This window comes from Mus pahari, chromosome 2 (genome assembly GCF_900095145.1).
Source record: "Mus pahari chromosome 2, PAHARI_EIJ_v1.1, whole genome shotgun sequence".
In the NCBI taxonomy this organism is placed as follows: Eukaryota; Metazoa; Chordata; class Mammalia; order Rodentia; family Muridae; genus Mus; species Mus pahari.
In genome coordinates, this window is record NC_034591.1 from 152,014,691 (window position 1) to 152,042,050 (window position 27,360).

At 43.8% G+C, this 27,360-nt stretch overlaps 1 protein-coding gene across 1 annotated transcript in view; it reads right to left on the reverse strand.

The window, feature by feature from the left end:
* Positions 1-12,792: 12,792 nt before the first annotated feature.
* The window catches only part of Rerg (RAS like estrogen regulated growth inhibitor), a 110,341-nt gene continuing 95,773 nt past the window's right edge, over positions 12,793-27,360 (reverse strand). Inside the window, exons 3-5 of the mRNA XM_021191128.1 lie at positions 25,034-25,090; positions 16,015-16,088; positions 12,793-14,511 (exon numbers count right to left, since the gene is read on the reverse strand). Coding sequence (XP_021046787.1) covers positions 14,104-14,511; positions 16,015-16,088; positions 25,034-25,090 — 539 coding nt within the window. The 3' untranslated portion in view covers positions 12,793-14,103. The remainder of the gene's footprint in view (positions 14,512-16,014; positions 16,089-25,033; positions 25,091-27,360) is intronic.

The following is a 27,360-nucleotide window of genomic DNA, read 5'->3' on the forward strand; positions in this document are numbered from 1 at the left end:
TTTGTAACATTAAAAGAGAATTAAAAAACAAACAAACAAACTTTTTGTAGACATGCATTCACTTTAAGATGTATTAAGATGCAATACAGAGGCCATTATCTTTGACACAGGTGTTCATTGAGGAGCTATGTCTTTGCTTCACAGCTCTGAAATTGAATCATGTGAGTCATGGCATCAGCAGAGTTATTCCAAGAACACACATGTGGTAGGCTGGGCTACATACAGTTCGACACTCTTCTGTGGTGTGGACATAACCTGAGTATATCCTCTAAGGATCCACATTCCTCAAGCTCCGTCCTCAGTATGATAGCTGTCGTACTACCATGAGCGGTCTAAGGCAAGCCATACACACCACCATCCTTGGAAGACATTAAAACTGCTCTCAAGGAGTGAATTAGTCCTCACAAAATCTAGTTGCTCTAAAAAGGTCAAGCCAAGCCCTCGAGTCTGGCTGGCTCCTCGTCTTTCCCCTCCTCCCGGAGTCCCACCATGATGCTGTCCAGTATGATGTAGCTAACATAGTAGGTGCTGTGTTTAAATCTCCAGAGCTGTGGACTAAGTTATCCTTTTCTCTTAATAGATTATCCTGCCTCAGGCATTTTACTGTAATATAAAATTTTATATTAAGACAAGCAGATGAGACAAAAAACCAAGAGGCCATAAACAAGACAAACTACTTATTTCAAAACTCTGAGTGATGCAGAACCAACCTTGCAATAGGTTCAAATTCAACTACATTAAATCACGTTCAGGTAAAGAAAAACCACAGATCCAACTGTTAACGTCAGGTGCTAAAGTCTTAACAATAATTTTCTTTTGAGTTCTGTGGATGCGAATCACTGGCTTTACTAACTGAACATTTTTTAAAGATGCAGTTTTGGCTCTTTGGGGTCAAAGCTGAGCTCAGAGATTTAACCCCAACCTTGCTTAGCGCTGAATCCCTCTAGAGATACCAAGCAACAGGTGGCATGTCATCCGGGTTTACACACTCCAGCCTTTCAAAGCGGTACCATCATAGACAGTAACTCTAACTACAGCACACTGTCCCATATTTTCACTAGCCCTTGGAAACAACAATGGGTTCGTCCACAGACCGATCCTATGCTTAGGTAGCAGATACCTCACATTTATGGGTGATGTGCCTCGATTTTTGTATTATAGTTATTTTGTTCCTAAGTTGCCAATCATTGTTGAAGCATGTCTGTATGGAATGTAGGGGACATAGGTACAAAGCCTACAGCTATAACTCTGGGCTTTCAAATATTTATTTTATTTAAAAATAATATACTATGCATATGAGTGGGGGTTTTTGTTGTTGTTGGTTTTGGTTTTGGTTTTGGTTTTTTTTTTTTTTTTTTTTTTTTGGCGTGTATCTACATACCACGTGTTGACTGGTGCCTGGGGAGACCAGAAGAAAGCATCAGATTACCTGGTTACACATAGTTAGTAACCCACGTAGGGCTGATGGAAACTGAACTCAGGTCCTCCGCAGGAACCTCTGCAGAAACCCGTTTAATCACTGAGCCATCTCTCCAGCCCCTAGAACTCTTACACATTCCTATTAAGTCAGCGTAGTTGAGAGAGAGAGACACTTGGAGCCATAGGTGCCAAAGTCAGACAGGACTTGACTCGTTATGGAGTAGCCCCTGCACAAACACACACAAACAGATGCTCACCAGCACAAAGCCGTAGTTTCTAGACACGGACCTCTAAAGCTCGGGACTGTGAAGGACAGGTACGGAGATAGTGCCCTCAGGACAGGTGACTTAACCACGGGCAGCTGTCTCCTGGACCCAGGGGATAGCTAGGAACATCCACTTCACCCGCTGATGTACCTTTCAGAGTAGAGGTCATCTCCCAATGGGACTGACAGCACTGAAGTGGTGTGGCAGCTCGTTACCCACAGGCTCCTGGGAAATGCTGGCCTTCGAAGTGTTGTCTTGGGGCATCAGAAGGAACTCCACCAGGCCCTGCTTAAAAGGAAATCTCTATACTGCAATATAAAGCAGAAATATGGTTGGAACAAGGGGTCTTCAGGCAAATGATGGAGATACAAATTCTCCAGAGCACCTTACTGAACATGTCTCAACAAGTTGGACGTGGAGAAGTAGAAACTTCCCAAGGTGCCTTCATCAAAGTGCATCCAACTTTAAGAACCTTGGAGAACCCTGCCTACAACACAGCTGACTGCCATATCCCTCTATAGCAGTTCTCAACTTCCCTAATGCTCTGACCCTTTAACACAGTTCCTTATGTTGTGGTGACATCCAACCATAAAATTATTCCCATGGCTACTTCATAGCTGTTATTTTGCTACTCTTATGAATCATAGTACACTTTCTGAAGGTCTTAGGCGATCCCTGTGAAAGGGTCGGTCAGCCTCTGAGGGGGTCGCAACTCATAGGTTGAGAACTGCTGTTCTATGGAATAACAGGATCAAAACAAACTAACAACAAAACCCCCACATAATTTAGAGATCTCTCTCCTCCCTCATGACTCACAAATTCTCCAGAAAATGGATATTTGATACGTGCGACGTGTGCTTTAACCGGTGCTGCAGCCAAAGTGTCCATCACTTGTTCACGGTCATCGCTCGGGGAGCTTGTTACAGCTCTGGTTTCTGGGCAGCAGGCCCACATCTTCTGGTTCAGTAGTTCTGGAATGGATACAAGGTTTAAATCTTAAACAAGCTTCCCAGATAACTCTTTGACAGTGGCCCAGGGGCCCAATGTGGAGAAACGTTGCCACAGGGAATAGAGGAAGTACTTATGTCAGGACAGTGAGAGTCTTAAAGTCCCCCACCCCTAAGTTCAGGGTAGAGATGGGATAGGACTCTTTATTAGTATGCTGCCAGAAAGATTTGACCAAAACAGTCCCAAGACAAATGACTACTTAGCAATGGATTCATGGCTTTTCCTCCGTACTTCACCCTTGACCTTTTAGCAAGGACGTAATTTGCTGCATGGAGAAACCTGTGGCAGACCTGCAGGCTAGTGTGTAGCCCGGGTTTACTAAGCAGAACTCAGGCACAGCAGTGTGCATGTGGGCTGTTGCTCTGTAGTTATAGCTAGGGACGGATGCTCCACACTGTTTTAATTGTTCATGGTATTTCTGGTCACAATCCAGTTGCTCATCAGCACGAGGTATCCCAGCGTAATGTCTGCTCCCCACTTGTGGCTTTGAGTTTGATGGATTGTTTATAGCCAGGGCGGTTGATAAAGGCAGGATGTTGACTCACTGTTAATGTATTTCAGCTGTGAGGGTCACCAAAGCATTGCATCTTTAGGTTGATTTTTGACCATCACTTGAGAAACCTGGATGGGGAGCATCTCCTTGCCCTGTTTCCACCTGTCCTTTGTAGGGCTTTTTATATTTAAGTATAGTGTGTGTGTGTGTGTGTGTGTGTGTGTGTGTGTGTGTGTGTGTTTCTGTCTGTCTGTGACTGTGTGTAAGTGCATGTGAGTGCATTTCTGTCTGTGTTTGTGTGTCTCTGTGTGTAAGTGTGTATGTCTTTCTGTCTGTCTGTGTGTCTCTGTGTGTATGTGCATGTATGTGTGTGTCTGTCTGTCTATGTCTGAGTGTTTCTGTGTGTATATGCATGTGAATGTGTGAGGTGTGTGTGGGTGTTTCTGTCTGTCTGCCTGTGTCTGTGTGTCTCTGTGGGTATGTGCATGTGAGTGTGTGAGAGGTGTGTGTGTGTGTGTGTGTGTGTGTAGGTTTCCTGGAAGTCCAGATGATATCAGATCCCCTGGGGCTCAAGTTACCTGTGGATGAGAGCAGCATGGATATTTGGAAGCAAACTCTGATCTACAAGAACAGTCCTCACTCTTACTCACTGAGCCCTCTCTCCAGCCCCTAAACGACCTTATCAACGACAACACAAAGCTCTGATTCTGTGCATTGGTTGACGCAGGTCAACCAATCTTTCTTACTGTTTGAACTCTGAGTAATGCGGCACGCTAATACGCTACAGACCTACTTTTTGGGGGAAAAAAATCAGCCTAGGTATGAAATGAAATCATGAGTAGAAAAGTGCCTGGATAAAGCTAGCGTGGCAAATCACATCTTAATTGGCCTCCCAGTTCCTTCATGGTTCAGATTTTACCAAGGTCAAGTAAAATGGACCAAGGGAAAATAGCAAAGCCCACTTCAAAATTCAAGTGGTATCGTTGGCTCGTGAATGGCTTAAGCTGACGAATTAGGCTGAGTATCCTTCTCCTGCGAGACATGGGCTCCTACACCGCACGTTTTCTTGTAGCATCTGAGTCTATCATGTTAACTATTTCATACCATTCAAATACAGATATAGACAAAAGCAGGGCTTTAAGTGATAAACCCCACTGTATGTGAGGACTGCCACTAATAACAAGCATGCAGCTCACTCCATGTACTGGAGACAATCTGGAAAATGTATTTGTAAACTGAATTTTTGTTAAAAAAAAAAAAATCCTTGGGACACTTTTGAGTATTAAGGGAAATGATACATTGACATTCTTAGAAGCAACCTAGAGATTCCTTTTTTTTTTTTTTTTTTTTTTTTGATTCAGTAGCACATATTTTTTTTTATTTTCTTTATTTTCTTTATTTACATTTCAAATGCTATCCTGAAAGTTCCCTATACCCCCCCCGCCCCTGCTCCCCTACCCACCCACTCCCACTACTTGGGCCAGGCCTTCCCTTGAGTAGCACATATTTTTAAACGAAGTAGTTGAGGAATTTAGAGGACTTAGCAGGACTAGAGATTCCTTTTATAAACTCAAGTCATTTGTATATGCAGAACAGCCTAATTACTTTTTCTAAATTTAAGTCGCTTTTTTAATTTTACTCTTTGAGAATTTCATGCATGATTACTTTACTCACGTAATTTACACTCCTACTTCTTCCTCTGATTCTTCCCATGCTACACCTACTTCTTCTGAAATTCATGACCTCTTCTTGTTTACTATTTAATAGATAGAGATGTAGATGATATCAATATATCTATATATCTATATACCTATATACCTCTCTCTCTCTCTCTCTCTATATATATATATATATATATATATATATATATATATACACACCTCTATCTCTATCTATCTATCTCTATCTATCTATTTATCTATCTGGGGAGAGAAAGAGAGACAGACAGAGACAGACAGAGACAGACAGACAGACAGATAACCATTGTTGTGTGATAACCATTTAGAATGCTCATCCCTGGAAAGACTGATTCTCCCTCTGCCAGAAGCCACTGATCGCCTATAGCTCCTCATCTAGAGTGATATTCTTATGTCCTAAGATTCCAGTCTTCCATATTGGCACACCAGGTGGTAGTGTCATCATGCATGTCTTATTTAGAAATCAAGGCTGTTGAGGTTTCATGGATGCAGCTTCAAAGCCGTGTCTGGAAGACAGTCTTGCATGGATCCTAGGGCCATGACTCTTATAATTCTTCCCCTTCTCCTAGGATTTCCCCTAAGCTTTGAGTCTTAAGTGAAAACATGTAATAGCAGTTTGGTATGCCAGTTCTTAAAGAGTATAATCAAGTCACTAGGAAACCTGCATTCACAAGGCGGAGGGGTGGCCTGGAAGGCTGGCTAAGGTACAAAGATTGCTTCAAGCTCAAGGCAATCCTGGGGTGCAAAGGGAGTTCTAGGAATCAGGACACCTGATACCAGATGTGGTGTAAGTAAAGGGAACTTCTTAGCAAACCATTTTGGAGATTCTAAGTCCTTGTTTGAATGGCTCTGTCTGTTCAATACTAAGAAAGTGGGTGCAAGAGAGCTCTCCTGGAAGACAGGAAAAAAAGATGGAGAGGCAAGGGACCTTCCCAATAGCTCATGCCAATACAATTAAGGTTCTCTCAGAAATACATGAAATCACCCAGGTGCATTCCCCTGAAAAGCTAGAGACTTTCCACGGGATGGCTCCTCTTAAAGGGCCACCACCTCTCAGTATTGCCACCATGGGACCTAAGCTCCGCTCAAACCGTATCCAAGCTATGTCGAGAGTCTTTGCAAAGAAGACGCCGAGCCTCTCAGAGGGAGAGTTACAGACACTAGTGAGCATATAATGGATATTGGGAATTGAACGCCAATACTCTGTAAGAGCAGCAAGTACTCCTCGTGCTGAGACAACTCTTTATCCTGCCCTTCTTACATGTAAAAATAATAATAATAATAATAATAATAATAATAATACTGAGGCCAGGCAGATGATTCCGTACAGGAATTACTTGGCAATGAGCATGAGACTCCGAATTTGAATCCACAGAACCTATGTAAAGCTGGGTGGCATATTGCACATTTATGATCCCACCTCTCTTATGGCAGCGTGATGTGGAGACTGGGGATTTCTGGAGGTTACAGGGTCTCTCTATGTAGCCCTCCCTAGGTGGTATGGAACTCATCATGTTGTTCCCGCTGACCTCGAACTCACAGAGATCCGACTGATTCAGGCTCCTGAGCGCAGGAGTTATATGGTCTGTAGGCTTCTTTAAATGTTACTTTGTAGCAGTACATATCCTTAGAAACTGACCTTTGAGGAATGCTGGTGAATTGGGCAATGAGTGAGGCCCTTTGGTCTGTTTTACATCACGAGGCACTTACCTTGTGTAGCTAGGCATTTTTTCTCCAAAATAAATAAATAAATAAATAACTCTTTTATATTTTTCTCTAGTTGGCGATGCTATTTGAAATAGTACCAGTCAGCTCTGTTTAACTTGTCAACCATGGTCATCAAAGGTTTCCAATCTGAAGCATCTCCCAAATGAAGGTGTTTAGTCGAGAGTTCAAGGAAGGGCGACCTAATTGTGTCAGCTGAAATTGAAGGATAGATGAGGGGATGCTGGAAGTATTTTTAATCTTTTTGAGATGCTGATATATACCCTGAGGAAAAGCAATGTGCTCTGTATAACTTAAGTATGCCGCTGCAGACTCACTGGGGGAACCTAGATGAGATTTACAGTATTGTTTTCCAGGGAAATTGAATTCAGCATTCCGAAAAGCTAATTTACCAGCAAACGTTAGGAGCATAAATTTTAAGTTGTATGTCACTGGCACATAGTTTGACTTTGAAGCTCGTCGGGGAATAGATTCAGTCAGCAGTCTATATCTGTCTCCATGTAACACTTGCTTCTTGCAATAATCCCTTGGCTTCCCAAACTCCGAGAAGATGGAGATAACGACAAGATGAAAGTTTTTATGACTGTGTTGCAGGCTCTTGTGGAGGAACACCACATGGGTCTCGTCAAGAATTTCACTAGCTTACAGTGACAACCTTTATCCTTCCAAATCTTTCTCAGGGTTGAGGAGATGGTTCAGTGTGTAAAATGGTCTCTGTTCCCGCATAAGAACCAGAGTTAGAATCTCTAGTACTCATGTGAGGAAAAAAAAAAAAAAAAAAAAGGTGGGCGCAGGGGTCTGTCTTAGTTGTTGTTCTATTGCCATGAAGAGACACCATGACCAAGGCAACTCAAAAAAGGAAGCCTTGGGGCCTTGCTGCAGGTCCAGAGGCTTAATCCATCATCATCCTAGTGTGAAGCTTGGTGGAAGGTCGGCTGCCACAGTGTTGGAGGAGTAGCTGAGAGCTCACGTCTGATAGGTAAATTGCAGGCAAAGGGAGAGGGAGACTGGGCCCTGCTGGGCTTTTGAAACCCCAATCCCACCACAGTGTCACACCTTCTCCATCAAAGCCACTCACTCATACTCTACCAAGAACACATCTCCCAGTGCTTCCCAAACAGTTCCAATAACTGAGGACCAGACATTCACACATATGAGCTTGTGGGGGACATCCTCATTCAAACCATCATAGCCTGTGGGACTCCAATATTGGGAATGGAGACCAGAGGATTCCAGCGGCCCACTGGCCAGCTGATGCAACTAAAATGGAGAGCTCCAGATTTATGAGTGTCTTAGTTAGGGTTTTCTTGCTATGAACAGACACCATGACCAAGACAACTCTTATAAGGACAACATTTAACTGGAGCTGGCTTACANGNTCAGAGGTTCAGTCCATTGTCATCAAGGCAGGAACATGGTAGCATCCAGGCAGGCATGGTGCAGGAGGAGCTGAGAGTTCTACATCTTCATCTGAAGGCTGCTAGCAGAATACTCGCTCCGAGGCAGCAAGGCCACACCACTCCAACAGGGCCATACCTCTCTACAGTGCCACTCCCTTGGCCAACCATACACAAAGCATCACAGTGAGAAATCCTGTCTCAAAAAATAAAATAAAATAAAATAAAATAAAAAGTAGATGTAATAGAAGATATTCACCATCAACTTCTGGCCTCCAAACTAGCATAGATGAGGGAGTGTTCTCATAACACACGTGTATACAACACACACACACACACACACACACACACACACCTCTGTCATAGAATAACCAAAGTTATTTTCAGTGAACGGGATTTAAGTAAACTTATTATTTTAGCATAAAATGTGGATACTTTCTTAAGATCAGAAAGATGTAAACTGAAAACCTGGAGACTTTGGCTCTTTGTTTCAAGCAGACGTCGAGGAGTCTGGCTCATGCAGCTGGCCTCCCAGCAAGTGCCCAGACTAGAGCCCTCTCTCAATATGAATGAACTGCCACTGTACCTCCCAGGTCTGAGGACGGGCAGTGTGACGATTAGTTATAATTTTCAATTTGCTACAACCGGAAATCACCACCCGCTCACAGAATCTCAATGGTGGATTGGCTAGATCAAGTTGACCTGTGGGCACATATTCAGGGATTGTCTTGGTCTTCCTTAATTGATATGGAAAGTCCTAGCTTCCCATATCATTTAAGGGCTGCACCATTCCCCTGGGCTGAGGCCCTGGATTTTATAAACAGAAAGAGTGAGATTAGCACCTTGAAAGCATGAAGAGTGGGGGAAGGGCATCTCTTCCTTGCCCACACCACTGATAGATAAGTGACAGAGCCAGCTTTTCCAGGATCATGCCTTTGGAGCTAACTCTCTCAAGATGCCCAGGCAAGGGGTGGGGGCCAGCTCTTCGAGTGCTCAGACATCAATAACCTTAGCCCAGACCAGAGGTATCCACCTGACCTTTGCTGCAGGGACAAGGACACAGACATAGCCCTAGGAGGCAGCATGGGCCAGGGCCTCAGAATGAAAGGCCTTGGGTTGGCACCACCACCTACTCACGTCAGGCTGTTCCAACTACCCTGGAGTCTCCAGTTCTGCCTCTCTTCACTGTGCACACGTCCTTCTGCATCTCTTTCTCTCCCATTGCTCTTCTCCTTACTCACTCATCTTAGTGGGGCCCAGGGCCTCTGAGTGTCTGTCGTCCTCTTAAGCTTGGTTTGCCCCTGGGACCCAGACAGTGATGAAAAATACTTTACCTTGCATTCTAAGCCATTTTTTTTCTTCTAATAATTGAAATCAAATGTCACTCCAATGTCCTCTGGTCTGCCCAGCTGTGCAGAACAGGTGGCTGCTCCCCGTTCCCACCCTCGTTTCTCTGTAGGTAATGAGTGTCTCTGCTCCCTCCACATCTTTTACATTTTTTCCTTATCGCCGTCTTTCATCAATTTGATTTTAACAATTATTAGTGTCTTCAAATATTTCATTGCTGGAGACTTTTGAGCTTTTTAGATCTGCAAGTTTACAATTGGGATTTTCCTTTCAGTGAGGACTTTCTCAATTATTACTGATTTATTTTTTGTTGTTGTTGTGTGGTTTGGGGTTGTTTGTTTGTTTGTTTGAGAGAGGGTTTCTCTATGTAGCCTTGGCTGTCCTGGAACTCACTCTGTAGCCCAGGCTGGCTTCAAACAGATAAAGATCTACCTGCCTCTGCCTCCTGAGTGCTGGAATTAAGGGTGTGGGCCACCATTGCCTGGCTTAGTTAAATTGTTTTGTTGGTTACATTATTTTATGTATACGGGTGTTCTGCCTGCATTTATTATCTGGGTACCAGTTGTGTGGTGCACACTGAAGCCAAAAGAGGATGTTGGATTCCATGGAACTAGTTATAGACCGTTGTGAGATACCATGTGGTTGCCGGGAATCAATCCTGGGTCCTCTAGAAGAGCATCCAGTGCTCTTACCCACTGAGCCATCTCTCCAGCCTACTACTAGTTCTTGCCCCACCAAGAGTAATCTCTGCTTCTGAGAGTTCAGTTGTATCACATGTTACTCTGCTTGAGTCTTTCTAATAGAGTCTATGGCCACTTTCTTCCTCAATGTTTCATTTCCATCATTCCAATTGCTGTGCCATCTCTCTGATTAGGGTTTTTCAGCATCCAGTCTGATGATAATCAAACTCAGTATGTTATCTTTTCAAGAGAAACCACCTTCCACTCACGCTGACTGTTTTTTTATCTGCTCCTGCGATGATGCTCAGACCTCTCCTTAGCTTCATGACTCCATGGAGCGAGTCTGTAAAGCTGTCCTAACTTCCTTGTTTGATAACGATAGCATCTCCCACGCTGTTTCTATTCGCCGGTCCTTAATCCTATTGCTTGTCTCTTTGCATGCAGATTTTAGATCATCTATAAACCATCTTGGCTTCCAATCTTGTCAAATACAGCATTTGCTTGTGTAGTTTTGTAATAGGATGTTCGAGATACTTTCCCAGAACAAAAACCAAGTTACCTGGATTCAGTGTTCAACTTTTTAAAGTTCTATTAGAGTGGCGATAAGATAAGAAATAATAAGAACTTAGTCTCACAACCCAGGCCAAGTTCTCCTCCTTCCCTGGTTTCCCAAGCTCCCGTGTATCATTTGTACACTATGACGTTATTTCAGTGTGACTGATGGGAACACAAACTGTCCCCAGTCCTGCATGTGCCCCTCCCAACGTTCATGGATCCCTAACTCGTGTTCTGGCTAGTTTTCACCATCGACTTGATTGAGTATGGCCTGAAGAGCAATTCCAGAATCCCCAGAGAAGAGTAAGAAAGGCTTACTGGGGAAGACCTACATTGAGTGTAAGCAATATCCTCCCATAAAGCTGAGGTGAACAAGGTCTGGTCACGTTCCTGCCATGATGGCCTGAACTCCTCACACAGTTACTCCCTCCCTTGTGTTCCCTCTTCCCTCGGGTTGGTCCTGGGGTGGGAAAGTGACCAGTGAAGCCCTTCTCTGCCCTTGTTTCAGCCTGAATCATGCCTGTCTCTGCTTAGCCCATCTGTTGGGTCACAGATTCTGATGAACTTGGCCTCCTCTAGTTCTGACTTTTATCTCAATGAGCTCTCAGGATCTACTCTATTATTTGGAAGAAGTTATTTCTAGTTCTGTGATACGTGAGAATAAGCAGGGCTCTTGCCACTACGTTGCACCTACATGAACGGCATGCGTTTGATATGGGAGAAAGGACCCCATCCTTACTTTAGTAAATAAATATTGCATCGCCAACATTCATCAAAATGAATGTTAGTCTTTCAAACAACTGGCGGTATTAGTTTGATCACAATCTTTGTTTGTGTAGGAGCTTGGGTTATGAGAGGGGTAACCGAGTTATAGCAGTATACTTGCGTGTTCATTAATCAAAAGATGGGGTTTTTACTTTTGCATGGATTTACATGCCCAGGTCTAGCATGGTTACTGTACTAGGTGCACATTTGACTTCCTTAGTTTTGTTTTGTTTATTTTACTTTATGTGTTGAGTGCTGGTCTGGGTGTATGCATGTATACACATATGTGTAATGCCCTTGGAGGCCAGAAGAGGGAGCTGGATACACTGGAACTGGAATTGCGGGCACTTGGGAACCTTCATAAGGGTGCTGAGGAAACACCCAGACCCTCCGCAAGAGCAGCAAAGGCTCCTAACTGCTGGGTCATCTCTTAACCTTTGATTCAAAAAGGACATTCAGGTTTTCACCACCTTAGGGATTTGTTTCTAGAAGGGACTGGCTGAGCTACACTTCCTAGTAAAGATACTCAAGGACTGGCTCTAGAAGGCGACAGATTCCAAACAGCATCGTCCCTTATGCCTGTTCCCTTTCAATCGACTGCCCAATGACATCCCTGAGGAGGAATCACTGCATCAGTGCCTCTCTTTCCTCCTTAGCAGGCATTCTTGATGGAATAGGAGTTTGTAACTTCTAGCTTGCTTCCTGCCCTCTGTGCACCTTGAACTCTTTCTTTCAATTTCCCCACCCCCTTCTTCCTCTAGAAATGATACCCGTGGCCCTTGGATCTCCTCCAGGGTTCTGCATTCATCACCGCCTTTCAGGTCTCCATATTTTCATTCAACACTGTTTCTACAACTTAGAAGATTTCCACCCTTTCCTAGACTGTTCTAATGTTATTTCTTAAATTCGGGTCCTATATCATCAAATGGGCTATATAAAATTGCATATTCAGCATATTTAAACATATTTACAGGGAATGAATCAACAGGGGAATAAAGAAGGCGAGTTTTTTTCTTAATCACTTCATCTTGTGCCTTCACCCCTGCAAATCAGGCTAAGAGCTGTCTAGCTCATCTTGTATCTTCACCCCTAAGCTAAGAGCTGTCTAGCAAGTTGATTGTGTGGACTGCAAAGTTCGACTCTGACTCTCTCAGTTAATGTTCTGGCTCTGCCCTCTAACCCACTTGGTCATATTACTTCCTTTCCCACCTGGATCAAATTTACCTCTCCCCAGTGATCACAGCACTACTGTCTTAGAATAATTGTAACAATTAGTGGAGAAAAGGAATAAAGAGCCCGAGTATTCTAAAAGCGACATCTACTGTTATTAGCAGGAGCTATTTCTTTCCAAACCAAGCTCATTGGCGTTCCTTTCTGCAATCCAATTGCTTCCCATGCCTCCCCTAAACTCACGAACTATTCGCAAAAGAATTCCAACATAATTTGAAAATATTTTTTATTATAATCACATAAAACGAAGTAAGTTACACCATATTGTTCAAATACATTGGTGAATTAAAACCTTCGATGCTTACAAATTTTATACATACTTATATGTATACATATAAATACATACATCGTAAAAGATATATATTTTATTCTAAAATAAAGTGCCCAAATCTCAGTATATGGGGCAGGAAATGAAGAGAAGGATCATAAACTCTCGGCAGTTACATAATCCTTTTGCCAGCCAAGCATCTACTTTGTGCACGCTCGTTCACGTAGAGTGAATTTTACTCACCCATTATTTTTCTGAATTCTCCCATGTGAATTCATCTTAGCCAAAGGTTAAAAGGTGAACAAGGCATGTGGCCAACTTACTTGAATCAGAGGCTGCCTCTTTCTGAATGCATGGGATTCTGCCTTGGCTTCCAAAGAGAACTAACTAAGCGTCATAATTTTCTTCTTTAGAGGGTTACCTTCCCGCTACGGTGCTAAGAGAGTAATATACAAACCAAGTGTCTCTAATTGCAATCCCCTACTAACATGCAGTGAGGTCAAGAGTGGGCACAAAGATTCCTGGTGGGTTGGTTTTTCATATCACTGAGGCTCAGGGGAGCAAAGCACGGCAGGGTGTGAATTGTGGCTCTTGTTTCTTTTGTTATTAAGGAAATAATAGAATAGGGTATGTAAGGACTGCTGTAGATTATTGAGAAAAATCAACTTGAATTGAAACGGGCAATTACATCACGAAATCAGTAATAACATTTCAATCTAAAAATAAAATAAAGTGTTAAAGAAAAATGGCATAATTTAAGTAAGGTAATAATAACAATTAAAAAAATCCTCACTTCAAATGGGAACTAGAAATCTGTTCCCCGTTCTAATCACTCAGCTACCCTCCTCAAGTTCACACCAGACATCACAAAACCTTATGGTGACCTTTGTAGTCTTCCACAAATTCAGAATCTTAAAATGCCTTTGAAAAGACTTCAACTTGTTTAAGCAAGGCAGAAGTGCCTACAATTAGCCTCCACGAACCCAGCCACTTCAGCATCTTTGGTTGGTTGCATCTTCAAACTACATTAGGACGGATCCTACTGCAAGCAGGGAGGGGAGAGACTGTCACAGCATGGGGTTGCAGAAGATAGTCGAGAGAATTTCCCAGCATATAGTGGATCGGGACCCACAAGAAACCCTGACGTCCCCCAAACTCGGAATAAGGAGTAGAATAGCTCTGCTGTGGTTAGAGGGGGGCAGCAGGAGAGCCAAGAAGGCCTTCCGGCTTTCCAGCGTATCTTGGCAGGGCCTCTAACTACTGATTTTGGTGAGCATCTTGTTAATTGCTTGCTTGACATGTGTGGTGGAGCTGCGGCGCCTTGTCTTGCCCTGCACCATCCTCCTGCGGCGCACCTCTCGGCAGAGCTCATAGAACACCTCAGTGATGTTCCCTTCTCCTGTGCAGGCGGAACATTCGTAAAACGCACATGCCAGTTCCGTCGCCAGCTTCTCCCCTTCCTCTGTGCTCACTTGTCTGGAGTGGTCCAAGTCGGCTTTGTTTCCGACTAAGATGAGAGTCACGTTTTTGGGCTTTTTGACTTCATCTAAGATGTTCTTCAGCGGCAGCACTTCTTCAAAGCTCCCTCGATCGGTGATGTCGTAGACCAGCACGAAGCCTTCTCCCCAGCGCATGTGCCCTTCCCTCTGGATGGTGTCTTCCTGTGGACAAAGAAAAGAGCTGCAATCAGGAGACCTGGGCCTCAATCCCAAAGTGCACAATGTTATTGCCTACTGATCCCTTAACTGCATCGCTTCATATCCGTTTGTTATTAAATATCTTGGCTGTCTTCCTGGATGAACTTATTTTCTTAATTAGTTTCGAGGGTAAGTACAGCTCACCCCCATTTGTCTTAATAGCCTTCTTGTTCAGTTTATAGACCATTGATAACCCTAGGAACAGAAAAAAAGTAATGAGCTATATAAAATCTACTGTTTAAGCTTGAGGACTAGGACCCTCCACCCCCACCCCATCCCAGTGTTCTAATCTGTGTTATACACCAGTGGTGCTGATGAAAGTTCTCCTGTGGTGACTGTCAGAGGGGTGACTACTCCTCTGACACACAGAGAAGAACACACAGTCTGAAGGTGCTGCTGGCTGGGTCTCGGTGCACCTGAGCTCCCAGTTCTTAGGAGGCAGAGGTAAGAAGAGGTCATGTTTAAGGCTAGCCTGGGATGAAGAGACACTATGTGTGAGAAGAGAGACAGGAAGTGTGAGGGTAGAGGAGAAGAAGAAAGATAAAAAGAGGAAGAAGAAAAGAAGAAAGAGAGAAGAGGAGGAGGAGGAAGAGGAAGAAGAGAGGAGAAGGAAGGAGAGGGAAGGACAGAGAATATTGTTTCCTTAGGTTCAACTGTCTTCTAGAAGCTTCTACCTCTCTTGGCGTGCTCAGTACTGTGTGAAGGCCCATGCATAAGGAGGGAGAGATGAGTTATAATTAATTTCAGGAGAAGTTCTTTGATGAAACACTTTAATTCAAGGCCCTTTGAAGGCCACCAGTCATTGTTATAGCACCAGGGAAATGCCTGGCACATCCAACCATCACTCTCGTGGTCATCTCTACTGTTTTTGTAAGACATGATCTGACTAATGTCAAAGGAAATTTGCAGGCAAGTATTGCAGGGACCGTCTCCACATAATGCGACATGCAACACACACACACACACACACACACACACACACACACACACACACACACACACACATACACGTGTGTCTGTGTGTGGTGGTCAAAGAGAACTGGAACGCAGGCCAAGGCTCTCTCAGAGACTTGCCTTGCACATGAGGACATTAGTGGTTCCTTTCAACAGAGGTGTTTATTTAAATTCATCTAAGCATTTCAAAAATATGTTTGGTTATAAAAACCTACGAATGCATTGGCACCCCACCCCACCCCCCCAAATATAAAGGGAACGCCTACCCTAGATGGTCTGTGGCTACTGAAATATTTCTAGTACCTCCTTGAAGCACAAGGTCGCTTACACGAGGATCAAATTACATATTCATTAATGTATCAAGTGGCTAGATAATAGGACATATGAGCTTTTAATCATGCAAAAGTCATGTATAGAAAAATACGTTAGCTTTTTTTTTTTTAAACATTATACATATTTTACTTATCTCTTTTTTATTTGATGCAGTAAACACTTGGCTGAATTCCTACTCACCTGGCCAGCGGTGTCCAGGATCTCCATAGAAACAACTTCATCGTCTATGGTTGCCTGGTGTCGGTAGGTTGATTCTAAAAGAATGAGAAAGGCACATGTGAGGTTGAATTTGATCCTTGAAGCGAGAAATTAGGCACAGGAAGAGGATTCCTGCCTTCGTAGCAATGAGGAGGAGTGGGGCCGGGGCGGGGCAGGGATCTGTCCAGGGAAGAGAGGATGGGAGGATAGACGGACAAAGGAACAGCATCACATTCTACAGAGCTTTCTGAGGGCCTGACCTCGAGCTGGCTGCCTGCTTGCTCCCCTATCATTTCCTCAGGCTGCATCTTGTTTTGTGAGACCAGACCCCTAGTGCTCTTTTCCATTTAAATTAGATGAGGCCTCTGCATTATAAGACGAAAGAGGCATTTTCCATGCAAAATATACTTCTACCTAGATATTCCTGTAAGTATTTTTTTTGACATAATAGTCTTTTGTGTCTCTTCCTAACTTTAACAGTGCAAAGATCCTTAGCACCAAAGGGGGATGGGCACCAGAGGGGGATGGGCACCAGGGGGGGATGGGCAGGACAGAGAGGCTGGGACTTAGACAGATGGAGAAGGCTGGAAAACTTCCAAGATGGCTGGCATTTTCCTCTCCAAGATGGCCGGCTTCTTCCTCTCCCTCCTGACCTGAGGCGGAAGCCTAGGGCACTGCAGTTGGCTGATGGGTCTGATGGGACAGGTTGGATCAGGACATGCTCATGTAACAGTTGTGGGGCAATCAGCATCCTATCCTTGTTTAAACTAACCAACCCTAAATAATGAGGGAAACCCCACCTCTGCTTTGTAGGCGATCATTCTCTATGTCTGCTGCATTTCCTATGTTTCCTCACCTCTAATAAAGGCCGTTCTACACTGGCTGATTTCCACTGTTACCTGCTACCCTCAAGCTTTTCCTGACTTTTATTTCCTTAAACAACTACAACAACAAATCCCAAACCTGACCAAGACCCCGAGACTATAACAGGCTGAGCACAGGATATGAAACTACTGGGGACCTTGAGACGGTAAGAGGCAGGCAGCTAAGCTTGCGTTTGGTGGATGGTGAAGAATGGTAACCCAAAATATAAAGGGTTAAGGGATAAGAAGATGGCAGGTATAAGATGCCTGGACAGTGGTAAATAGCTCTGACCGTGTAAATGGAAAGGGAAATCAGTGTCAGCTGGTGGGGTCATATATGAAAGTTTAAACACAGACAAAGGAACCAAGAGTGACGGACTGAGCTGGTGACAGGCACGTGAGGGATTTCCTCAGACTGTGTCAGTAGCTCATAAGATGGAAAGCATGGTTTGAAACTTCCATAAGAAATATAGATAACAGATCTATAAATCCTACTCTTTATGAAATGAGCCTCAGTAGAGAAAATAAAATCTATAGGGCTCTGGAGACAGCTGAGGTTGTGATATCTAAGAATTTCTGGGGACAAGAGTCACTGAAAGTCTTAAAAGGAAAAATAGCCAAAAAGAAGGTACTCATTACAGTGAGAGAGTGATTAAGAGAAAAACAAAGTACACTCCCGTGAAAGAACATAGCTCAGTTAACGTTGGGCTTCTTTATTAGAGATACAGAATTCAGGATGTTGGTGGCACAAACAAATCAGTGCGCCTGTATTAGAAGCAATCCAACATTGCGGTTCTAGATGATTCTCACGTGCCCTTTCAAGGTGAAGTGGAAACAAACACCAAAGGTGAGATTAACAAACATTTCAGTTACGAAAGGGTGGGGAAGAGAAACCGTGAGCTAAGCACTCAATTCTAGGAGAGGGAAACCAGAACAAACAAGAAATTCAAGGAGGGAACTCGCAGATGAGGCATCGAGAAGCAGGTCACGTGCCAACCCTGCTATCAGGTGGCACAAAAGCAACAACGAGAAAACAGAAGAATATTGTAGGCTTGTGCTATATTTGAGCATAAAACCGAGAATTCTAACTCAAACATTTTTCCATTAAGGAGGCTGGACAGACAGCAGGCCATCTAACACAATTACTAACTGGGTATTTCTGCGTACCAATCACTGAAGCATCCAATCAAACACGCCTGGAGTTGCCTCTCTTGGGGACCAGCATTTATATTTGTTCATTCTTCAGCACACCTCTCTACCTTCTGGACCAATGGACCAACCATCCCAACAAACGACCAACTGACCTTCCTTCCTTCCTTCCTTCCTTCCTCCCTCCCTCCCTCCCTCCCTCCCTCCTTCTAGGACTTTGCAGCCTTCAGAGATCACTACCCTATTTTCTTGCAGTGAACGATTGTCTATCCAAGGCACAAAAGCCAGAAGGGAAGCTTGCAGTGGGCCATCTAGGTGACACTAGTACCGTGAACAGTCACCACAGGAACCTGCACGGCTCACACCTCTTCTGAAAAGTTGTCATTTAAAAATGAGACTATATTCAGCATATGTGAATAAATGGTTTTTTGCATCTTGTCCCTCTGCTGGAACTCACAATCCACACATGAGGATTCTCATCTGAAGAACATTCTGTACCACACTCTCCTCTATGCTAAATGACAGGGTGTGGCTTTCTAGGACCGGATGCTCTGAAGTGCCATTTACAGCAGCTACTGCTTCCAAGTGTTTCCTCAATAATTCCCTTTCTTCTTTTTGAGTCTTTGGGCCCAAGGAGAAGCCCAGCTGGCCTCACACATACTAGACAGCCACACCCTTTCGGTCCTTCCCCCTGGGCTGTTCTGTGCCTTTTAAAATGACTGGCAGCCACCCTGCAGCCTGGAAACAGAAGCTGAGCCTCTCACCCATGTCTTTGCACCAAAATTTGTCCCAGAGGAAAGGACATTGTTCTCTATGGCTCCCGTGACAAATGAGCTATGGGTCTCAGCTGCAAAAGGCCACCATGGGTGTGTGTGTGTGTGTGTGTGTGTGTGTGTGTGTGTGTGTGTGTGTGTGAAAAACAGAATGAAACTTGCATGAAGTTCTGTGATTCTTTGGCTGTTAATGAAATGAAAGGGATCAAATGCAGGAAATGAGGGAATGTCTGCTACAGGCACAGCAGCAGGTACTGGATTGACTTCCTCCAAGATGCAAACTGTTTTCACACTGTTCTCAGCATACTTCGCTCATGTGTCTTTCTGTCATTGTGGACTCATTTTCTCTACATGCAACACAACAGAAATACTCCCTCAAGAGGTACAATATTGGATATGAACTGGTGAGCTTGTGTGAGCTGATTCTAACAAAACACACACATTCTACTCTTCGTTTTAAAATTCAAAAAAAAAAAAAAAAAATCTGGGCATGGTGGGGCCAGCCTGGTCTCCATAATGAGTACCAGGACAGCTGGGGATATTCAGAGACCTGTCTCAGAAGGAAAAAAAAAATCAAAAGGATGCACATGTGTTCGGACTGCTTACGTACTCTAGTTTCTTTATACCAACAGGAGTGGCAGCCTCAGTCCTTTCTTTGAAGCACTGTGGGTATGTTTGATTAGATCTGAGGCCAGATGCACTCAAAAAAGGTCTGTTCTAAAACAAACATGAGTTTCATAATTGAATTAGGTATATTAAAATTATCTTTTAGATTCCTGTGGATGAAGGAAAATGACTTAAGGCATGCATTCAGGGACCTGGAGAGGAGGTGGCCCAGTGGTTGAGAATGTCCTTCCAGAGGACCCCATTTTGGCACTGAACCCTTACTTCAGGCAGCTGACAACCTCCTCTCTGGATCAACCAGACGCCTCCAGCCTCAGAGGAGACCTGCAGCCATGGGCACATTCCACCCTCCCTAACCCGTAACTACCACTAATGAAAACAAGCCTTTGAAAAGCCTGCATTCCATGGTATTTCTGTAAATAGGCATACATTTGGTACACACTGGCAAGGTTGAACACTCAGAGCTGTTTGTATGCGTTTAATCCTTGGACTGAGTTAGCGGCTGCTTTGCACATTTCTGACGCATCAGTGTGGTCACGTGGCCAGTGCAGGGACAGCAGCAGTTAGCAGCATGGCTTTACACTAGAGTGGAAATTGCTCTCTGAGTTGAGCTCTGTTGCTGGCCTGACTACAAACCAGTCATGTCGTCTTAGAAGACGATTCACTTCGCTGGCCCTGTTCGTCACGTGACTAGCGCCTGGTTTCCGGCTGTATCGTTACTAACTAGCTCTAAGGGGTGGCTGAGCACTTCTGCTTCAGCATTCAGTGGAGAGATCTTGCCTCTCGGCTTGCGCCTCTCCAAGCAGAAGAAGCTCCAAGATGGGCAAGATGACCCACGCACAGAGTCAACGAGGCCCGGGGCTTCGCTATGTCTCCTGATTCGTCCCCTTACCCGTAGCTCAGCTTTACTGTGCAGAAGGACAGTGACTCATCACCCAAACACAATGTGCGACATCATCTTTGTCCCAGGATAGTAGTACTTGACACTAAGAAGCACTCTTTTCCTCTCTCCAACCCTCTGACATGCACCCGTCAGCAGGCACACACACAGGCACGCACAAAATTATGCGTTGCATGCCTTTCTCTGTATTCTCGTGTCTGAAAACATTCTTGGAGAGTAACATGACTCTAGAAGGCAGGAACTCAGCTCTTGATTGGGAATAGACAGCTATGGATTCTGTTTAGTCCACAGCCAGAATCTACCGCCCACCATCAAGGTTGCTGCTTCCTGACTAAATGGGCCACATCCCAAATCTGACGAGCTTCAGGGATAATTTTCAGTGTTGCTAAAAAACCAGGGTTGAGCGCTGGCAAAGAATCCACTGGTGGGATGAGAAAATTTTCAGGGAAATGAAAATCATTCGTATAAAGGATTGTGGTATTCTTCTGAGACTTCATCTTTCAAAACGCTTGGATTGAAAAAAAAAAATCCTTCTTTGTGAACTGGGTGCAGTTCCCCTCGCTTACCCTCTGCCCCTTGCTTGCACCTCTAATTAGAATCATCATGACAGATCCTTTCATAAATAAATTCAACATAACACAATAGCAACAAAAACAAATAAGAAAAACACTGAGCCCAAAGTGTAGAAGCCTGGACTCACTGGCCACTATCACAGTGTGCTGGTTGGATACAGTAAACTAGACGCAACCCCAGCTGTCCCTGGAAATAAATTGAAGTTTAGGAATTGTTTCCATCAGACTGGCTTATGGACGTATCTGTGAGGTATTTTCTAGATTGCCAATTGATGTAGGAGGACTCAGCCCACTGGAGGTATTGTCCCTAGGCAAGCGGGTCTGGCCTGTATTAGAAAGACAGCTGAGCAAGCCATGAGGAACGTTTGTGTTTCAAGTTTCATCTTGATGTCCTGCCATGGCTTCCCTCAGGATGGATTGTAACTGGGACATGTAAGCCAGATCAACTCCTCACCAGGCTGCTTTTGGTTATGGTGTTTATCGCAGCAACAGAAAACCAAACTAGGGCAAAGAGAAAAGTGTTTTCTTTACAGGATTGCTTCAGAGCAATAACTGCTCCGTTCTGTCGATGTGTGGGATGGTGTTCATAATTTCCTGCTTCTCATGAAATGACAACAAAAGTCCAAAATCAGGAAACCCACTTCCTCAAGTTCTGAGGAAGGTATCAAGATCAGGACTCTAGAAGAGAATCCCTCTGCCCCCCGCCCCCCTTCCTCTTTCTCCATCACAAATACCCCATTCTGTTTTGCAATGTAGCCATCTTGGTTGCTGGTTGTTTTGAAATTCATAAAGTAACCATGAGTTCCAGGAAGATCCAGTATTTTCCTATGGGAGTAGGAAGTTAAGCCCAAGAAATGCTAATTTCTCTTGAATCCTATGAATTGAGGTTTCCTGTGTGCTGGAAAATTAACAGGCTTTCAGTGTTCACACCCACACAGATCCAGTCTCCAGTGTTCGAGCTAATGACAGTGTCACCTGCCGGTGAGTCACGCACCTGTTTCTCCTGAAGGTGGAGGAGGACTCTGGTTGCTTAGCAGCCAGGTCCTCTCTGAGAGGCACAGCACAAGGTCACTCTGTGCAGTACCCTGCTTCCTAGGCAATTATGCCTGCACAGATAACCATTCAGATAACCATTCAGATACTCATTTCTATTTATAGCTGCTGCTGTTCTATATGAGGAAGACAAAAGGAAATGGGCTCACCAAAGACTAATTAAAAATAGTAACATCAGTTACTAGAACACATTCAGAGAGAGTTAAGAATGTCATGACTCTTTTTTGGGTAAGCTTCATCTTTTGTTGTGATATGTAGATAGGATGGAGAATAAGTAGTTTTTAACCAGACTCCTATGAATCATGGAAAGTATCAGATCGTCACTATAAAACATATGCAAATGAGAAAAATACCCGAGGGAGCATTTACATAGTTGGGGAAGACAATACATAATGGCTCCTTTTTAAAGCAAGGTTCATCTTTACATCCAGATAAACGACCTCAAACTCATAGTTCTGCCATACTTGTAAGTATGCTGAAAAAAAAAGTTGTTGAACAAAATGTTTAAAAGTATCTTTTCTAAAGAAATAATTGTTTCTCTTCTCTTTAGTCCTTATGTAACATCAGAGAATATACTGGGGGTCTTTTTAGTTTCTTTTCCTGTTTGTGTTAGAAAGCTACATATTTAGATAAACAAAATCAGAAAATATCACATTGTAGTCTCATTTCATTCAGTAACTAGTGTTAATATCTTTGGATATAATTTTGTTTTTCTTTCCTGAACCTTCACAGAGGTATCTGGTGATGTTTCTATCCAGATACAAATCTGGGAAATTACAATTATGTATTTACTAACAGTCACTTGTAATAGTCTTTTAAAAAGCAAAGACAGAAGAGGGTCTGCTAAAGTGGAGATATGTCAGATTCCTGTTTAAAAGACTGGATATAATAAAGATTTGAGCCTTCCAAAATAATGTATGATTTCAGCCAATTCCAATCAGTCATGCCAGGCTATCACAAACTCTGAAATCGACCTAGAGAAATGTGCCACAGAGAGCTGCCAACACAGCGATGTCAGAGAGCGGAGGCGGGAAGAGGCACATGCCCAGCCGTCACAACATGGTGTGGAGAGTGGAGGGGTCTAGGTTCCATAGCTGAGCCACTGAAGCACACTGGGCGTCCAGCAGTGGAGGTGCAGACAAAGAAACTGTGTACACACAAGGGGATATGTGTACCACTTGACCACAAAAGCAGAGATACCACACTTGCAGGAAAACGGATGTAACTGGAGATGACTGTAATCAACAAAAGCTAAAGCCCCTTCAGAGGCAGAGCTCATACTTATTTTCCCCCTTCTTGTGTGGTTTATTGGTTGTATACAGCTAAATGAAATCACGTAAGTTTATACGGCTCGGGAGTAGAGGCAGAGCTGTCCAGAGGAATGGAGGGAGTTAACAGGAGTCAGGGTGATTAAAAGAAAAAAGTGGGGAGAGGGAGTCTGGGGGTGTCTGTTCAACGGACTGCATGTGCTTGTGTGAAATGTCCCCAGGTAGTGCAGCACCACAGATATAGCGCCCACAGTGTAAAAAAAGAGAAATAAGTAATTACATAAACCAAAGAGGATGTCATTGGATATTTAAACTGCATCTAACTAAAAATTACTTGTATCTGAAGATGGCCTCAGAAGTCCCATGAGAATATCGGAGCAGTGTAGCTAATGACAGGAAATCTGACGGGTGATTCACAAACAAGCACTAAGTCCTCCCTTCCTCCCCATCACTGAGATAAGGAAATACGTTCCGGACAGACCCTAAAGTGGAGCACTAAAGGAGTCGGTGACAGAGCCCTTGCTCCCTTTCCCACGCGCATCCCGTCAGCACCTATCAGTGGCTCTCTGTGGTCATTTATTCTCCAGCTCTTTTCTACACTGTGAGGTCAACAAAGCAGAGTCTTTATGTGGGGAGATGACTCAGTGCGTGAAGGGTAGGCCTGGGACCGTATCCCTAGAACTCACAGAGAAACCCAGGCATAGCAGCACAACCCAGGGGGATGGGCAAGTACCAGATGGTAGCATCCCAAGGCTGGCCAGCCATTCGAGCATAAATGGTGAACTTCGGGTTCAGTGAAAAGTCCTTTCTTGAAAAATAGGGTGGAAATAGAGGACACCCAACCCTTGAGCTCTCTGTGCATAAGTAAGAGCACACGCCTCATCCCAGATCAGAGGCGGATAATCATCATCTTTAGCACCTGCAGCCCGGGGCGAGTGCAGGGAAGGAATGGCGGAAATACGCAAAGCCCAAGAGGCAAGCTTCCTTTTTAGTGGAACGAGCAATCCTGTGCGTGATACATTTGCAGGAAATTGCCTATGTGACACTCAATACTGTGTACAGTGAGTGTGTGCCAAGAAGCACACAGTCAAAACCGTGGGGCTGCCAAGATGGCTCAGTGAGCAAAAGGGGCTTTCTGCCAAGCCCGAGGAACTGAGTTTGATCCCCCTGAGACTGCATGGTGAAGGAGAGAACTGACTCTGGTCAATTGTCCTCTGACACACACACACACACACACACACACACACACACACACACTAGCAAAAAAATGAAAAAAATTAGAACAAAAGGGCCTAGGAATAGTCTACCCACATTTATGAATAAACACTATTTTTGCCTTCTCTACCCACAAACACCACTTGGTCTAATCTTTGGAAGCTAAAGGAGCATGATAAGGTCTCTGCTTACACTTGCTCTGCATCCGCACACAGATGTTTGATCTTACAGCGATATCTTTTCAGCATACCTTTTTGTCCCACACTGAATTCTGCCTGTGTTACTTTCTCCCAGGGGGTCTAAGCTGTGCATTGGGTGGGAGAGCAAGCATCCTATTGACCCATCCACATCTTTTTCTGGGAAGGATGTAACTTCTTCATTTCTGTACTAAGTCCTGCAGGGCTCAAGGCTTAGGACGGGCACATTGCTCTCCTCTTGGAGGGTTTTATGTTTGATAACATGAACATTCTGTTTCTGAAACAGCAAAAAGGGGTTTATCCAGGGTGCGGCGGACATGCCGTCCTATTCGAGGATCATAAGCATACTGGAAGAAGGGGAGGTGAGGATATAATGCATGACCTACCGAGGGTTGGATCGTACTCCCAGATGAACCGTTTGGTCAGAAATCTCACTACAATCGCTGTGGAGGAAAAAGAACAACATGTCAGATGTGAGCTCTTGCTGGAGTTCTTGTCCTCCAACATACACATTTACCATTCACAGTCAGTATTTCCTTGACAACAAGCTCACTCTTAATATACTTCTGATTCACATGGTGGCCTCAAACTTGGGTGGTGTTTAAATAAGCTTAGATTTATTCTTCTTGTCACAGGGTTAAAGCTCAATCAGTACATTGTGAAATTACTCACACAGAAATTCCAACAAAGCCTTTTTAATTCGAGCCACATCATAGGTCTCTAGAGTTTTAGTGGGGATTGACAAAAGTAGGTTAAAAGAAAAGAGACCGCCATTGTGCGGATGAAGGATGAAAAGATACAAGCTAACAAACACCTATAATCTTCCCTTTGATCTGCACCTATTTTAAGTCATGAGCAAACTGGATCATCTTTAGCTGGAAATATAGGGTTAAAAAAAAGAGAAGCAGTTGTCATTCATGATGGCCCACGCCTGTAATCCCGGCATGGGGAGGCTGAGGCAGGAGGAGAGTGTGTTTGAGGGTGCCTTGGGATACACACGAATTTCCAGCTTATCGTGAGCTAAAGAAATGATCCCTGTCTTACAACAAGAATAAAACATGTTTAAGCAAGTGGACACTATTGTCCTGAAAGCAGATGGGACCCGCGTCAGAGAGCTGTCCTCTTTTGCAGTTCCTGAGAGTGGCTGCCAAACTTGAGAACGTTTGTCATGGAGACTGTCACAGATACTAAAAGTTGCAGGAAGCTCAGGGACTCTCTGAAGACCCTTGATGGGGGTCTCTGAGACTCTACTGAATGTCACTCAGAAATGGTGTCTTATTAATTCAAAATATCAATTATATCTTTATTTGTACAGAAACGCCTCGAATGGGCTGCTCACAGATACTCCTTGATGGCACAAAGCTAACTAGTTGAAGGCTATGGCCGCTGAGTCTGTTGTCACTTTTAGGATCAGCAGAGATGCAGGCCTCTCCCTCAGTGGGTTGTCATGGGGTCACACTGCAGCGTGGACTTTGTCAGACAGACCATAGCCATAAGTGGCTTCACTGCAGGTGACTAAAGAGAGAAACTAGCAATATTCTTTCTTCATTTCAGAGTGTTGAGCTTAACTTGAGCCAATATGTGCCCAGTAGCATGGCCACCGGCCCTGCCATTGGTCCCACAGGGAGTGCACTTGTGGTTTCAGCAGAGCCCTTCGTCTGTCACTGTAAATTCTCTTGAGAATAAGGCTCTAATTTTTAAGTTGATTTTTTGTATGTATGAAATAATTAGTACAGATAGATGCCTTTCTCTTTAAAGATAGTCCATGTTAGCCCTGCATGGTGGTGCACGTCTTTAATCTCAGCACTTGGGAGACAGAGGCAGGTGGATCTCTGTGAGTTCTGGGCCAGCTAGGCTCACATAGTGAGACCCTGTGAGTCCCAGAGCTGGCCAGGGTATTAAAAGTCTCCATCTTTAGTTAGAATGCACGCTTTAACTCTAAAAGCCAATTTATTAAAAAGTGTTATCTGTAAGGAATGACTTATTCAAATGAGTTGCTTTTTTAAAAATGTAACTGGTGTTTCTCAATTCCAAAACCATTTAAAATTTAATCATTTTTTCAAAAATATTTCTGAACTATATTAGACACTCCACTGCCTTTCAAAAATCAAATATACCGAACATAATTGCACCATTTAAAGATGCCCGGGTCTGGCAATATGTCTTGAAGCTATAAGGAAGATTTATAAAAGACATTCAGAAACTGGTGTTTTTTAATATTTGAAGGTTTTGAATATGTCTACACAAATTTTACATAACGTAACTTTGTCCTTCAGCTGTGGTCACTGGAACCATTCTTAATAGCACACCTGCTTCTCCATGTGGTCACTTTTCTTATAGCAAAGACCTGTCACCCTCTTAACAAACTTGTGACTATTTTATAGGATACGGGGTAATTTGGATATGTTAATTCCAAAGGAACTTCTGGTGTCCATAAAAACATACCTGGGGCTGTCAGGATAGCTCAGAGCATGGGTTAGACTCAAGACCTGAATGAGTCTAACCCATGGATGCCATGGTGGAAGGAAAGAAACAGCTTCGGAAAGCTGTCCTCTGATATCCACAAGCATGCCACGGTACGCACATGTCCACACACATACATATGTGTCAGACCAAGACAACACGAAACGGTACGCACATGTCCACACACATACATACGGGTCAGACCAAGACAACACGCCACGGTACGCACATGTCCACACACATACATACG